At 39.7% G+C, this 15,137-nt stretch overlaps 3 protein-coding genes across 3 annotated transcripts in view; 2 read left to right on the top strand and 1 right to left on the bottom strand.

Moving 5' to 3' along the window:
• Positions 1-179: 179 nt before the first annotated feature.
• On the bottom strand, positions 180-3,441 carry LOC133847331 (uncharacterized). The gene is made up of 4 exons (XM_062282298.1): positions 3,290-3,441; positions 962-3,235; positions 789-907; positions 180-655 (listed from the first exon to the last, which is right to left on the bottom strand). Exons 1-4 carry the CDS (start codon positions 3,417-3,419, stop codon positions 329-331), a joined length of 2,850 nt encoding a protein of 949 aa, XP_062138282.1. The 5' UTR covers positions 3,420-3,441; the 3' UTR covers positions 180-328.
• A 233-nt stretch (positions 3,442-3,674) lies between these two features.
• Positions 3,675-8,843, top strand: LOC133847332 (N-acetylneuraminate 9-O-acetyltransferase). The gene is made up of 3 exons (XM_062282300.1): positions 3,675-4,143; positions 4,241-4,337; positions 6,190-8,843. Exons 1-3 carry the CDS (start codon positions 3,864-3,866, stop codon positions 8,444-8,446), a joined length of 2,634 nt encoding a protein of 877 aa, XP_062138284.1. The 5' UTR covers positions 3,675-3,863; the 3' UTR covers positions 8,447-8,843.
• A 2,140-nt stretch (positions 8,844-10,983) lies between these two features.
• LOC133847618 (zinc finger CCCH domain-containing protein 13) overlaps positions 10,984-15,137 on the top strand; it is a 41,635-nt gene continuing 37,481 nt past the window's right edge. Inside the window, exon 1 of the mRNA XM_062282783.1 lies at positions 10,984-11,162. The gene's annotated coding sequence lies outside the window, so the exon portion shown is untranslated. The remainder of the gene's footprint in view (positions 11,163-15,137) is intronic.

The following is a 15,137-nucleotide window of genomic DNA, read 5'->3' as shown; positions in this document are numbered from 1 at the left end:
GTGATATAATTGATTGAAAACCACAATTAACCGATAATAGTTTAGTAATAAGTTAACTGAAGATAAAAAACAACCATGATCTTGCATATTTCTTTAATAAGTATTGTAAATATTAATTATTTGTATATTTAAAGGAAATGTATTTATTTACGAAAAGTATCACTCAAACTTGTAATACAAAATTAGCTTCATATATGTATTTGTTCACATTTCATTAAACAGATTTGTTGAGGAACGTAATATGTAAATTCGAAATTAACTCTCATTTAGTTGGCTAATTGAGTATCTTATAATATGTATGTTATATCTAGTTATAACTGCTTTAATACTATGTTTCAGTTGATGCGTCCGTTGCACGCAGCGTCTTCAGATTCTCGATGGCAATGCACAGATTTTCCTGCAACAGCAACTTGGGAGTGCGCATTAAATGCTCTGCGAGCAAGCGATAATCAGATGGCTTTGCTGGCGCTATCAAGACATCCTTATAGGCCATCATATAAGCTTTCAGCAGGAAGCTGTAGCCTCTTTGGGCCTCCGCTGTGCCAACGTCATCAACGTAACGAGAAAGCGTCTCCAAGACATCGTTGTCCAGCTTACGGAGAATCGCCAGACTGAGTAGATTGGTGGCCTCCACCGACGAGGCTTTCTCCAGCAGCTGCAAGGCAAGGCAAGTCATTGTTTAGCAGGTAAATCGTTAATCAATTGAAGAAGAGTTGAAGTCAGAGTCAGTCATCAGTAAGTTAGTTAGTTAGTTGGCTAGTTAATCAGTCAGTTGGTTAGTCTGTTACCAATGCACAGTCCTTGGCTTGCGAGGGAATGTCGGGTAATAGCATAATCAGTTGCTCCTCTTCCCACAACTCCTTGTGCGTCAACGTCTCCACCAAAGCTTTGACTTGTTGCTGCATATCTAAGAGATAAGAATATAGTATATAGAAGGAATCTCTTTCTGACGTTCTCTCACCTGGATTGATGCGCAAGGCACGCGGCATATTCGCCACGTAATATGCCATGAATTGATCTAGGACATAGCTGCGCTGTGCATCAAAGTTGCGCAACTGTCCACGCAGCTTATCGATGGTGGCAATCAACTCGAACGTCAGCTTCCAATTGCTAATGCGCCAAGTGCTCATTTGGTCCATCAACGTGGCATATTTCTTGGCCAAACGACGTCGCCGTTGGCCACCACCAAATTGTATGTTGAAATTGCGAGAACGCTGCTCGATGCGTTCCAGCTTCAGCAACGTGTCTGCGATTCTGCCAAGTGCCGCATAGTTCTGGGCATCGGCAAACTTCTCCATGCCCATGGTACAGGCCGAGAGATAATTGCGTTGTCCCAGTTGCAGCTGCTCGGTGAACTGGGAGATCGTTGCAGATTCATTCTGTTGCAGCTGGAGACACATTTGTGGCGAGCGTAGTGGGGAATGCAGCACCAAAGGCAGCTCATAGAGACGCAGCAGGAAATCATCCTCATCAGCGGAATTCTTGTGCGTGAGCAGCGTTTCGTCCAGCATCAGTTGATGCAACGTGAAGTCCAAATTATGCATTGCATGCGCCGCACAAGCGATGGCTATGTTGCAGTAGAGTTTGCCAAACTGCGGATGCCTCATGCCCAGCTGAGCGAGTGATAGCCACGTCTGTGCCGGCTGCTGGTAGCACAGATCGAGGAACTGCATCATGGGAAACTGGTCCTGGCGATAGCTCAGCGTATTGAAGAAGCCAATGCGATTGGCGGATGATTCACTCAAGCGAAAACTCAGCTCGTCCTGGATTCGCAACATGTCGCGCTTCTCGAGGAATCGCAGCTTTTGATGGACCGTCGGCAATGCCTTGAAGATGGGATACAACACCTTGGCCAAGAGCTCGCCATAGATCTCATCGTAATCTTCGTAATCCGCTTCGTCCGACTCCATTTGCTCCTGCTTCACCTCGAACACAGCGCTCAGATGATCGATTATCAGGTGGGCATGTTCCTCACCCAACAGTTGGACATGCTTGGCCAGACTCTCGATGCACTCATCGCTGCCAAAGGCAATGGGACGTTGCATCAGTTGATTGAGTGCCGCCAGCAGCTGCTCCTCGTTGGCTGCTTCACTTTCGTCGTCGCCATCCAGGAAACTGAGCAGTTCCCCCAACGTCAGCTGCTCCAGACGCTGCTGAAAGGTTTCAGCGCTTCTCGCAAAGTTCGTCAGCTGTGCACCCAAACTGTGATTGCTCAGACTGCTGTCCTTCTCCTTCACCTGCTCGAGGGATTGCAGCAGCTTGGCGCACTGATTGTTGATGTGCGTCTGCAGACTGAAGAGCGGCACTCCCGACGGCAGCTCGTGCCACGTCATGTAGGCATCGACGCTGACTTGGGGCAGCAAACGCTGCACTGCATCCATCAGTTTGCTGGCAAATGTACGCAGCATGGGTGCACCTCCCAATGCCTTCCCATCCCCAGCAGCAGCAATTGCCCCCAAAGGCGATGAGAGCAGCGCATAGATCACAAAGTAGTCGGGCAGCTGAAAGGATTCCTCCTCGCTTAGGGTCAGCAGCAATGCGTCGAGCAGGTGCTTCATGGCCTCGCCCATATAGCGATGCCTGCCCACGCTGGAGCGTATCAGACGCAGTCGCTCCTCGTCGTACAACAGATGCCGCTGCAGCAGTCGCATTGTTGCCTGCAACAGCAGCTCGGGCTGTGCCCCAAAGCACGCCGATTGCTGGCCATAGTGTGCCGCATGGTAGCCCAGCGATTTGGCCACGGCCCGCAAAGTGTCCGCGAGCAGCGGCAACGCCTCGTGATGGTCATCAACCAGATGCGTGAGCGTCTCATTGAGGGTATCGATGTATTGGACGCTGAGCCAGTGTGGTGCACATGCCAGGAACTCGAAGAATTGCTGCTGCAGGCCGCACTTCAGGGCCAGACTGACGGTGACCAGCTGGGCGAGTGGAGCGGGCAGCTGCTGGAGAAGATGCACGCATTGAGGATTGCATTCGGCGAGCTTGTGCTCCGCCTTGACGCTCTCAATGTGGGCGCTGTTGAGTATCAAATACATCATTATGCCGCGCAGCTGATCGACCTCACAGTTGGCCTTGACCTGCACGACCAGTTCGTCCTCCTCCTCCTCCTCATCATCGTCTTCCTCATCATCGTCATCCTTCTCTTCTTTTTTCTGCACTGGCTTCTCGACAAGATTATGCTCCAGCAGCACGGCAATCAAACGACGTTGCAACTCTTTGATGTGTGCCTCATTGCCTTAAATACGCAGCGACATTATAGTAAAGACCAGCGCTTTAAATCTCAACTTACCGCTAAAATAATTGAATGTGTTCAGTTTCTTCACATCCTTGTGGAAATTGCTGAATGCAATGCGTATTTGATTGAAGCGCTCGCAATTGTTTAAAGCCTGCACTTCCTCCTCCAACAGCTTTACCAACATGTTGGCCTGTGTAATAATAAAACACTTTTTAAACTAAATATCAATACAAAATTGTGCACAAATCGTGTTTTGCTTGTGGCGCACTTTGCGTTGCTGTGCAGCAGTGTGACCGTTTAGCTGTTTCAACTTTAAATATTGAAAAAATACCACATGCATGCGTTGCTATCGATATCGTCAGCTGCTTATCGGCGGCAAACAGCTGACTTCGACCGTCGATAACTAGAGCAAATAGCAATAGCAGGGCCGCCTATCGGCCGGCCGTAAAAAGCGCGATACAAGTGCAAAAAGCGAAGAAGAGCGTATGCAGTGAACACACAAAAAGTGGGCCAATCGACAAAAAAAAAACGTACATACATATATATTTAAAATAGAAGTATGAAAATGCAAATGGGCAGACGGTAAGCGCCTTGTCCCGAGAACGACGACGACGATTTGCTGAACAAGATGCGTGATCTGCGCAGCGTTGGCGGCGCCGCCGGCGCCATGGAAAGCAGCGGCAGCAACATCAATAGCCTTGGCTTGGGAGGCGCCGGTGAATTGCACGGTATTTGCATTGGCAGCGCCACGGGCGCCGACAGCGACGGCGATGGCGGCGCTCATCAACGCATACCAACCAAGGCGGATCTCTTCATGGAGCAATTGAATGCGACAAATGCGAAAAAGGTGGCGCTGTTTTTAGTCCTGGGCTTTGTGCTCTATCACGGACTGCTCAATTGGAATTATGGTGGGTATCCAATAAGCATTTGTGATCTCGTTCAATTAACCGTTTAACCGTTGTATCCGTTATCGCTTTTGCTATCCGTTATCCGGCGGTTATCCAGGCAGCGATTCCTGCCAATGGCTGCTGTCGAAGGGTCGCTTCAAGGGCGACAATGAGTGGCAACCCTACGGCTGTATGATGCACAAATACAGTTACACGTGAGTACTCCAAAAGACACTCACACAAACACACACATACGCACACGTTTATGCACCTATACAGCAAATAGTACATCGAGCTCTGCCCGCATTCCACTCCTCATTAATTTGCGTAGTTATCGCTCGATGACTCATTCGCCAGTTCACTTCTTATCATTATACCCTGCTACGCACTGTCGCGAAGGGTATGCCAACTTGTTGGCAAAACAAAAACAATACAATTTGGTGTGTCATCTACCTGAAAAGTTGTTGTTTTTTGGTTTTTCTAATTATTCACCACCCATGGTACCCATAAGATAACGATCTATAGACCATTCTTCTTTAAGTTTTTTATGATTATTAGATACGATATAAAAGCTTTTGTGTTGTAGCGTACAGTCAGTCTGCAATAATCTAATATCTATTGTTTTTTGTTGGTTAAAAATAATTCCAATTGCCTGCAATGTGATTTATTTTAAATCGAATTAACTTTTCGAATTGGAATCCACTATTCAAATTTTCAACTCCTTCCTCTGTTCGTTTTCTAAGTTGTGGCTGTTTAATTATTGAATTAGTAATTTCAAATAATCTGTATAATAATACATTTCACTCTCTATGTAGCAATTGAATGTGATTCATAACTTCGTTGACTGAACTTTGCTAGATTCACCTCACTGACCCTCAAGGGAGACTCTTAGATCTATCCAAAGAACATGGCCAGACGCTAATGAAGCGACTATTTGTATTCTTTATGAAGTCAGAGTTGCTTCATTCTGTCTCTTATTATGTTCACTATTAGTACAAATGTTTGTATTATACTGCAAAGCGGACAAACCTGCTTTTAAGTTAGGTTCAAGAGTAATCCATATTTAATATAACATTTTTAAATTTAGCTACTTAGCTTAAATCAAGTTAAACCAGATAATTGTAATTAAATTCAAATTTGGTGTGCGTTCAATTTGATATTTAAGTGGTGTCTTTTGCCTTATTGTCTAAATAAATAGTTGCTGATTTCGGATAGCTCTTATAAATGTCTCCTAAAACTTAAATGTCTATTTTGTAAATGTTTAAACGAGGTTGAAATGCGATTAGCGCGGTTTATTGCAGTAGGAAACACTGGAACTCAGAGACTAAAATATGGTATATTTTGAAAGAACTACTAAATCGACATACTAAATATATCTTTTGGTATATGTTTGCATATTGTCGGTATATTAATTTGGTATATTCTGCAAATAATAATATATTTTGATTCGATTGAAAATGAGTTTACATTCTGGAATATTCTTACATATACCAAATATAGCTTTCGGTATATGTAAGAATATTCGGTATATTGATTTGGTATATTTTGAGTATAAAAGCAAACCGTTTTGCTTTCATTGAATATAGACCTGCATAGATATCACAAATACTGCATATACTGCTACTATATCGATATACCAAATATAACTTTTGGCATATGTCAGTATATTTTTCGGTATATTATGCAAATAATACCAGACTGTTTTATTGAAAATGGGTTAACAATCTGGTATATTATATATACCAAATATAGCATTCAGTATATTTACAGTATATTAATCTGGTACATTTGAAAAACAGATAGCTAATCGTGTATATTTTTAATGTAACACCACGTCAATAATATACCAAATAAAGCTTTCGGTATATGTTGGTATATTTTAAGAATACGTTGTCTTATATTGTAGTATATTTTCAATGCAGTACTATAGCAATATACCAAATATATAGTATATACCAGTATATTGTTGGTATATTAATTCGGTATATTCTGCCAATAATACCACATTGAATATAATTCACAATCGAGCTTTCCTATCTGTTTCTCACACTTTCCTCTTTATTGCAGCGACACACGACGCTGTCTGCGCTACTTGGCGTTCCTTGGCAACAAGAACAACTTTGTGTTCATCGGCGATCGAAGCGTGCGGCTGTTGTATCAACGCTTCATCGAGCAACTGCATCTGCCGCAATCGCAGCGAGAGGAGGAGGAGCAACAGAATGAATACGACAACAACGGATCTTCGCATGCGAATGTGGCTCGCTTCGAGGATAAAAAGCTGCATATGCTGGCGCAGTATATTCCCGCCGAGGAGGTGAATGCTCAGCTCCTGGATCGCCTCTACCAGCTGGAGATGGAGAAGCAGTTCTCCTCCGTCTATGTGATGGGATTGACGCACTCCCAACTGCTCGCAGGCAACGTAACCGATGAACTACTGCGGCAATACAATGCGAATTTAACGTTGCTCGTGGCGCCATTGCATCGATTGGTGGCACAACATTCGCGTGTGCTGTGGAAGCTGGCGGAGCGCGTGGACGAGGAGAAGTTGCCACCGGCGTGGAAACTGGTGCTCAACGAGGACATCGATCGATTGAATCAGGTGGCACGCGGCGTCTTTCGCTACACGGATGCCAGCGTCTGGGAGTCGGCGTGGCACATTGCCAACGGGCTGCTGGACAATGCCATCGATGGCTATCGGTTGAGTGCACACGGCCAGCGGCTGGAGGTGCAGCTGCTGTGGAACATGTACTGCAACGATCAGATGAACTACAACGATGGAACCTGCTGCAGCAGTGCCGAGCCGCACACAACGCTCCAGATTGTGGCATACGCTTTGTTTGGCGTTTGTGTGGCGATCGTTTGTGCCATGTGCCTGCGTCGTTGGCTGCTCCATCTTCGTGGCCAGACGCTCTATGTGCCGCTGCAGGAACTCCACCAACCGCATCACTCGCATCAATATCACACCCAGCAACAACAGCAGAGTCAACGGCATCCAGCGAATGCTTTCTCCGCTCTCATCACCGATTATAGGACACCTTTGATGGCCTTGTCGCTGCTGGGACTGATTATGGTGTATTTCTATGTCTGCGATCGCACCAATTTCTTCATGAAGGAGAACAAATACTATTCGGAGTTTAGCTTTTGGATCCCTGTTGGTTATGTCTTCGCGCTCGGCTTGTTCTTCACCGAAGATTCACGCTTCACCAAAGTCCTCAATCGCGATCAAACCGATGAGCTACGCGGTTGGATCTTACTTGTGGTACTCATCTATTACATGACCGGAGCACAGCGTGTGCTCCCGATACACATGCACATCAAGCTGCTCATCTCGGGCTACTTTTTCCTCACCGGCTACACGCATTTCACCCACATCTGGCAAACGGGCGGAAGTGGTTCGATGTTTGTGCGCTTCTTTCAGGCGATGTTCCGACTGAATTTCCTGAGTGTGTTGCTCTGCTTCTGCATGAATCGTCCGTATCAATTCTATTACTTTGTGCCCCTGCTCTCGTTCTGGCTGTGCGTCGTCTATTTCGTGCTGTCGCTGCCACCGCGGATCACAGCCGCCTCGGTGGATGCGAATCCATTGCACTATCTGTATTTGGTGTGCAAGTGCATCGGATGTCTGGGCGTCATCACGGTGCTCTTCATGTCCGAGGTCTTCTTCGAGCGCATCTTTGTGACGCGGCCGTGGAAGGCGCTCTTCGTGACCACCGACGATGACATCCACGAGTGGTGGTATCAATGGAAACTGGATCGCTATACGGTCACCTTTGGCATGATCTATGCCGCCTTCTTTCACATTGCCCAAAAGTACAATGTGTTCGATGACAACAATCATGGGAATCTATTCTCGCGTCGCACCTCGATATCGGTCACGTTGCTCGCTCTCCTCGGTGTCGGGATCTATACGTCCTTTTCGTTTCTGTGCCGGAACGTGCAGAACTGTGAGGAGATTCATTCCTACATCGTCTTTATACCCATCATTGGCTATGTGGTGTTGCGCAACATTTCCGGCATCCTGCGGACTCGTTACTCCAATTTCTTTGCCTGGTTCGGACGCATCTCGCTGGAGCTCTTCGTCTGTCAATATCACATTTGGCTGGCCGCCGATCGTCACGGTGTCTTGGTCCTTCTGCCTGGCTTTCCCACGCTCAACATGATCATCACGTCGTTCATCTTTGTCTGCGCCTCCCATGAGGTGCATCGACTCACCCAGATCCTGCTGCCGTACGCTGTGCCCAACGATTGGCGTCTTGTGATGCGCAATCTTGTCATATTTCTCATCGTGCTCATACCAGTTGCCAGATCCGATGGCATGTTCTAGCTGGGATCAATCATTAGCATTATCCATTATCCGTATCTTTATAACACATTTTTGTTTGCTTTCCCAAAGGTATTACAAACATAAGCACACACATTGATCTATATATGTATGTATATTAGACTTAGGACTACAACAAAATAATGATTAGCTTTATAAACGAAACAACAAAACTGCACAATCTACTTAATTATTTATACACTCTTCACATCAACAAAACAAAATATTAGCTGCCATCGTTAAGAATGTGTAACAAAGTCGGCAATGGTGAATTTCTTTTTCTTATTTTTTATATACTACAAATGTATTGCGTTTCTGTCGAAGAGCAATTTGCAATTAGCGGACGAACAAATTAATACAATTAATTATGCAATAAAATGTTCAAGAATAATTATAACAAACTTGCCTTGCATTTTAACAGTTTGCTTGAAATTGAACCCATTTATCATAAATTATTGGAGAACGCCTTTGCTTTGAATTGTCCTGGAAAAAGATTCTTTTTATGACAGTCTCAATAATATTACTTCGAACAACAAACTTCACACAATTGACATTTATGAAATATTTTACAATGCTTTGAATGTTGAGCGTTGCCACCTTGCAAATGGGTAGTGCTGCCAACTCGTGTTGAATAACTATAAAAAAAACTTGCTCCACACTTTAACAGTTTGGTTAGAATTTAACCCATTTGTCACAACTTAATAGCAAAAACTTGCTTCTTCTTTGAATTGTCCTGGAAAAAGATTCTATTTGTGACAGCCGGATAATAATGTCACAAATCTGGGAACAAGTGGAATTGATAGCACAGCTTCAGACAATGATTTTTTTCTACTCAATTTTGGTCTGCATAAAATAGTTTACTTTTTTAAATAGTACATTTAAATTTGACATTAAGGAGTTAAAATGCATCAGAATCTTAAGCGTTGCCATCTTGTGAGTTGGCGCTGCCAACTCGTGCTGAAGGGAAACAGATGTATTAAAAAATCTATCAGACAGGATGATTTTAAATTATTATTTAAAAGATGTATTAAAAATCTATCAGACAATTCGATGTGGGGTCTTTAAAGCGTATTGCAATAGTATTAGAAATATAGGGATATGTACACAAAATAAAAAGCTGGAATTAAAAGCATACAGACGTTTTCTTCAATTTTGTATTTACGTGGTCGTGGCTCTCTCTGTAAAAGGTGAATTTTAATAGCTTTTGGTTTTGAACCGTATTTTTATTATTCAACTATTTTTATCCATTTTGGTAGACATTTCGTCATCGCGTTACACATTTCTTGGCTTAGTAATTCTTCATAAATTTTAATACATAAAAGAGTACTCTAAAAGTTTATAATTTAATTAACATTTCAATTATTTCGTACCATTTTAAATTCATAAGGTAATTAAATAAATACATATATAATATTTATAAAATAAAAAACAATAGTTGAAATAAAATACAAAAATAAATATATACATATATATTTAAAACATAAAACGTACTCGGAATTTAAAGTTTATAATTTACAAATAGTTTAACTATAAAATAAAATAATATTTTTCTTTAATTAACATTTGTATTATTTTATCACTTTAAATTAAATATTTCGCTGAATTCATATATTTATTATAGCACACATTTTAATTTAAAAATTTATAAATAAAAAGTAACATTTATAAATAATTATATATGTATATATACAACAAAATATTTTATACTTATTACTATAGCGTACACTTTTATTTAAAAATTATTACAATAATAAATAAAATATTTCACTGTGTTCTTATCATTTATCTCATCGTTATCCATTTGATTAAATTACAGTTAAACTCACTTGTTTAAACATATTTTTATGAAAATGAATTTTTTTTATTTTCTTTATCATTTAAATTAACTAAAATGCTAAAAGATTTTAATTAATTTATCTGAGCTGTAGTTAATGTAGTGGTTTAACTCATCTAATTGAATTTTTATTACTTTAATAAACTTACATATGTATATATTATCATTTCCATTACTTTACCTCAACTAAAGTAAACGTATTGATTCAACTCATCCATTTGTAACCAGCGAATTCACCACTTACGTTTGTCTACATTGTTGCTACATTCAAGATATTTGTTGCTTTGGGCTGCATTACACTTTTGCTCTCGCGCGTGCTCTCACTCTTATTGGAAGAGAGCGATATGGAGATGGAGTGAGAGAGAGATGAAGAGAGCGACAGAGTGGAGAGCGCGGCGCGAAGGCGTTTTGTGTGTGGTTGGAATTGGAATGAATGGCTAGCAGCAGATGGACCGCAAAGGCAAACAAGCTCAAGCTCGTAAGCAAGCTTGTTGTGAATGTGATTCGAGTGGGGGGCTCGGGGTGTGTGTGTGTGTGTGTGTGTGTGCGCGACTGAATGAACGTTGTGGAGTTGCCCAGGGCGTTGCGGGGCGGGGGTTGATACACGTTCGAGCTCGATCGCCAATTCGAATTCTCCAATTTGGCTGTGCGCGCGCGACAGTCAACAACAGCAACAGCAGCAACGGCGGCAGCAGCAGGTAGATCAGTTGTTCAGTTGTGAATCTGGCACGGACGGACTACAACAAACCACTTGGCGCGGCTGTCGGAGCTGAGCTTTCGCATCTCTCGCATTCGCACTCGGCTTTTAACGCGACAACAACAACGAAAAAACGACAAAAACGTTTTGCGCGCCTTCCGACTACAAAATAAATAAGGTGTGTGTGTGTTTGTGTGTGTGTCGCCGTGTCGCCGCGTTGCTCAGTTGCCCGGTTGCAACGTATTGTTGTACTTGTTTTTTAAATATTTGTAACTTTTTTTTTGGTTTTGTTGTATTTTGTTCTGTGGTTGTTGCGCGCATGGCGGCTAAAGCAAAAACAACAATCAAAAACGATCAAAACACGCCCTGGTGTTCACCCATACAAGCATGCGCCCAGCGTGTGTGTGTGTGTGTGTGTTAATTTGCATTGAACATCGAAGAGCAAAAGGCATCGATATGTTTGTATTTCGATTGACCGCCCACAAAAGGGTTTCCAACGAGGAAGTTGCACAGCCATCGAAGCACTTTGGACAATTTGATTGGATTCGCGTGCAATGGCGCGTGGCTGGTGACACTCAAAAGTGCGCTCATCCGTTTTATTCGCGATTTTCGCAACATCTGTTTTCGCTCATTGTTATTGTTGTTGTGGCTGTTGAGCTGCAGCGCGTCCAGGATCAAAATCGATTGCAAGTTATCGATGGCCATGTTGTTGTTGTTATCGTGAAAAGTGAAAAGTGTTTTCATTTGTTTGCCCATTTGCGGATAAGTCATCATTACAATTTCCCCATCATTTTATTTATTTATTTCTTTTTTGTTTTGTTTGTGCTTGCGGTTAAAGTGGTTGTTGTTGTTGTTGCTGTTGTTGTGTGTTATCGAATTGACCAGTGTGACCTTGTGGCTGGGCTAGGTTCATAACTTTAAAGCTTTGGCCTGCGATTGATACCGAAGCATTTGAATCGCTTGTGATGTATTCTATATTTATGACCAACACACACACACGTACATACATAGAGACTGTGTGACACTGAGAGAGTTGTGTGTGTGTTTTTGTTGTGTGGGCCGCTTGAAACTAAGTAAAGTCGCGCAAATAACTCGTTCATTTCGTCATTTCCAAGCAGACCGTCGTCAATAAATATTTGTTATAGTATGTCGTCGTCTATCGACACACACACACACACATACATATACATATATGTATATGTCATACATATGGAAATTCATATACATATCGCCTTGAAATTATGTGTGTGTGTGTGTGTGTTGTCTCTGTCGTAAAAATCCTCCCCAGTTGGTAATACCCGATATCCAGATTGCTTTAACAGGGTGTTATCAGTTAGTGAAGCAACTGATAAAAGTGGGTGAATGAAATAAAGATCTTACAGTAAAATTATTATGTTCTTGATCAAAGTTTAGTACACAAACTGTATTTCAAATGCAGTTATGATATATTTCATTTGAAAAGCTAACTTTCAGACGACGATTGCAACATAATTTTTCCCTTTTTCCCATTTTCCAAGTATTTTTCTCTTATTGAAATTAGTTCTAACGTCTTCTTGGATGTTAAATCGAATAGTTATTCTATTTTTGCTTTCAATAATTTGTATTTAAATGGAAATCAGAAAATCTTGTAATAGTTTTTGAGCTTAAGAATCATTTGAGATCAAAAGAAATTAAGAAATTGATTAATTTTGTAAAAAGTGCAAGTTTAATCGTTTGACATCAAAAAGTAAACAATTTGGTACTTAAGAAATTGATTTATTTAGTTTTAAAGCGTTATCAGTGTGCCCATATCATAATTATCATTATAAAAGTGACCGTATTGAGTTATAGTTATCCTTTACTTTGTTGCATGGTCACACTTGATCTTCACTCTCTCTTTGTCTGTAAATTCCGTGCGAACATAAAAAGCTTATTATATATATTTTAAACTTAATCGATGTTGTGTGTTTTTAAATATAAAATAATTATGAACAAGTAGCAATTTACTTTTGTTCAAGTTAAGTAAAGAGAGCGAGAGAGAGAGAGAGATAGAGAGTGAAAGAAAAAAGGGATAGAGAGAGATAGACAGAGAGAGCGAAAGAGAGACATTAAAATTGCACCACTTAAAAGTATTTTTCAATAAATGCCTAAAAGCATAAATTTGTCTCTTCGTCTATAGATAATTTCCTTTGATTATTAGGTATCTTATAGTCAGTCATACTTTACAGTGATTTACAAATGATGCATAAAGAAGTTTCTTGGAATTTTACGATGATCGTTTTTAGTAAACGTCGCACTCCGGGTATCTCACAGTCGTGTTGCTTACTTAGTGAATTGTTAGCGATTTGTCAGTGAATTACAAATTGGTTTCTAGGAATTTTGTATGACAATCGCAAAGTTATGCCGGAAATTGCAGCACATGTTCCGGGTATCGCACAGTCGAGCACAATTTTGTGGCAAGAATCGCGCTTCAGTTTCCAGATCCAAATCCAAATCTGAATCTGAATCCGAATACGAATCCAACATTGAATTTCGAATATTTTGCGTGGTTGTTGCGGGCAATTGGTTGCTGCTTTGCTTGGTTGCTGGTTGATGGTTGCTGCTTTGCTTGGTTGATGGTTGGTGGGCGGTCAGTTGCTTTGGCTTTAACTGTTTGCTGGTTGCTTTGGCTGCTGCTGCCAAATACGTCAACTCATTTTGACCAAATGCGTTCGAAAATATTTTGCGCGGCAACTCGAAGAGTGGGCGACAAAAACCAGCTGAGCAATTACGATATACGATACGATACTCTAAAGATATCTCTACTCTATCCACAACAACAACAACAACAACAACAACAACAAGAAGTACGATAACTACAATTAGAAACTTTATACGATCTGTACTCTCAATGCATAGATAATTAATTTGTTTAACTCAGTGATTCAGTGAATAGCAATTACAACTTTTTTCCCTTTTTTTTTTTGTGGGTTTATTCGCTTTCATTTCTCCCCGTAACGTAAATTAAATAGATTAGAATAAATCTTGACCTTAACTATTGGTTTATTCGATCTTATTTACGATTAGGATAGACCTTGACCTTGATTTAAAGAAAGCATCGTTAAAATATTCAATAAAATATAATAAAATATAAATGAAATATAAGAAAATTAAATGAATACTATAAAAAATGCAAAATGCTCTGTTAAATATGACATGACATTTGAAAATTCTAAAACTATGGTATAGTACAAAATTTTTTACCATTTTTAAAGTAACTTAATAATTGTCGAAATATTATTCAAATATTAAATATTCCAAAACGAATATTTTTTTTTAATTTTTGCAATTGAAAATTCTGAAATAAATCCTACATTTTTTTAAAGTAACTTAATACTGCTTAAATTTAAATTAAAATTACGCTGTCATAATATTTAAAATATGTTTTTGTTTTTAATTCTCATATTTGAAAATTCTAAAACTTCGATATTATATAAAAATTAAATGAGCCCTATCATTTTTATTTTTAAAGTGACTTAATAAGTCATAAAATTCTCATAAATAAATAAAAATAAATTTTTGAATTTGAAAATTCTGAAATAAATCCCACATTTCTGAAATAAATCTTACATTTTAAAAGTAACTTTATTGTGCTTACATTTCTCATAAATTCGAGTTTGTTCAATACTTGATTTAGAATATTTTGGTTTAAACTTAAAACAAACTAAATTAAAATTACGCTGTCATAATAATTTAAATATGTTTTTTTTTTATTAATTCTTAAATTGGAAAATTCTAAAATTTCGATATTATAAAAAAATGAAATTAATTTTAAAAGTAATTTATACCATATATCATAGCTTTAGAAATTTCAGAATTTTCAAATTCAAGAATTAAAAAAAAAAAACATTCACTTATGAGAATTTTATAGATAAGATTCACATAAATGAATGTTTTTTATTTTGTAATTCTTGAATTTGAAATTCTAAAATTTCTAAAGCTATGATATAAAACAATTAAATAAATTCTACGAAAATAGAAAATTACGCTATCAATTTTAAAGTAGCTTAATAATTCATAAAATTCTTTTAAATAAATGTTTTTGTTTTTGTTAAATTTTTGAATTTGAAAATTCTGAATTATATCCTACATTTTTAAAGTATCCATAAAATTCTCTTTAATTAATTGACATTTTTTTTTTTTAA

The sequence above is a fragment of the Drosophila sulfurigaster genome, chromosome X (genome assembly GCF_023558435.1).
Source record: "Drosophila sulfurigaster albostrigata strain 15112-1811.04 chromosome X, ASM2355843v2, whole genome shotgun sequence".
In the NCBI taxonomy this organism is placed as follows: Eukaryota; Metazoa; Arthropoda; class Insecta; order Diptera; family Drosophilidae; genus Drosophila; species Drosophila sulfurigaster.
This window is presented reverse-complemented; position numbering and strand designations above follow the sequence as displayed.

What these genes read in the sequence shown, in the direction of transcription:
- LOC133847332 (XM_062282300.1), top strand. Translation starts at nt 3,864, where the DNA reads ATGCGTGATCTGCGCAGCGTTGGCGGCGCCGCCGGCGCCATGGAAAGC. An exon ending in ACTGCTCAATTGGAATTATG is followed by an intron (nt 4,144 to 4,240) that starts GTGGGTATCCAA and finishes GCGGTTATCCAG; the next exon opens with GCAGCGATTCCTGCCAATGG. An exon ending in ATGCACAAATACAGTTACAC is followed by an intron (nt 4,338 to 6,189) that starts GTGAGTACTCCA and finishes TCTTTATTGCAG; the next exon opens with CGACACACGACGCTGTCTGC.
- LOC133847331 (XM_062282298.1), bottom strand. Translation starts at nt 3,419, where the DNA reads ATGTTGGTAAAGCTGTTGGAGGAGGAAGTGCAGGCTTTAAACAATTGC. An exon ending in CACATTCAATTATTTTAGCG is followed by an intron (nt 3,236 to 3,289) that starts GTAAGTTGAGAT and finishes TGCGTATTTAAG; the next exon opens with GCAATGAGGCACACATCAAA. An exon ending in AAGCCAAGGACTGTGCATTG is followed by an intron (nt 656 to 788) that starts GTAACAGACTAA and finishes CTTGCCTTGCAG; the next exon opens with CTGCTGGAGAAAGCCTCGTC.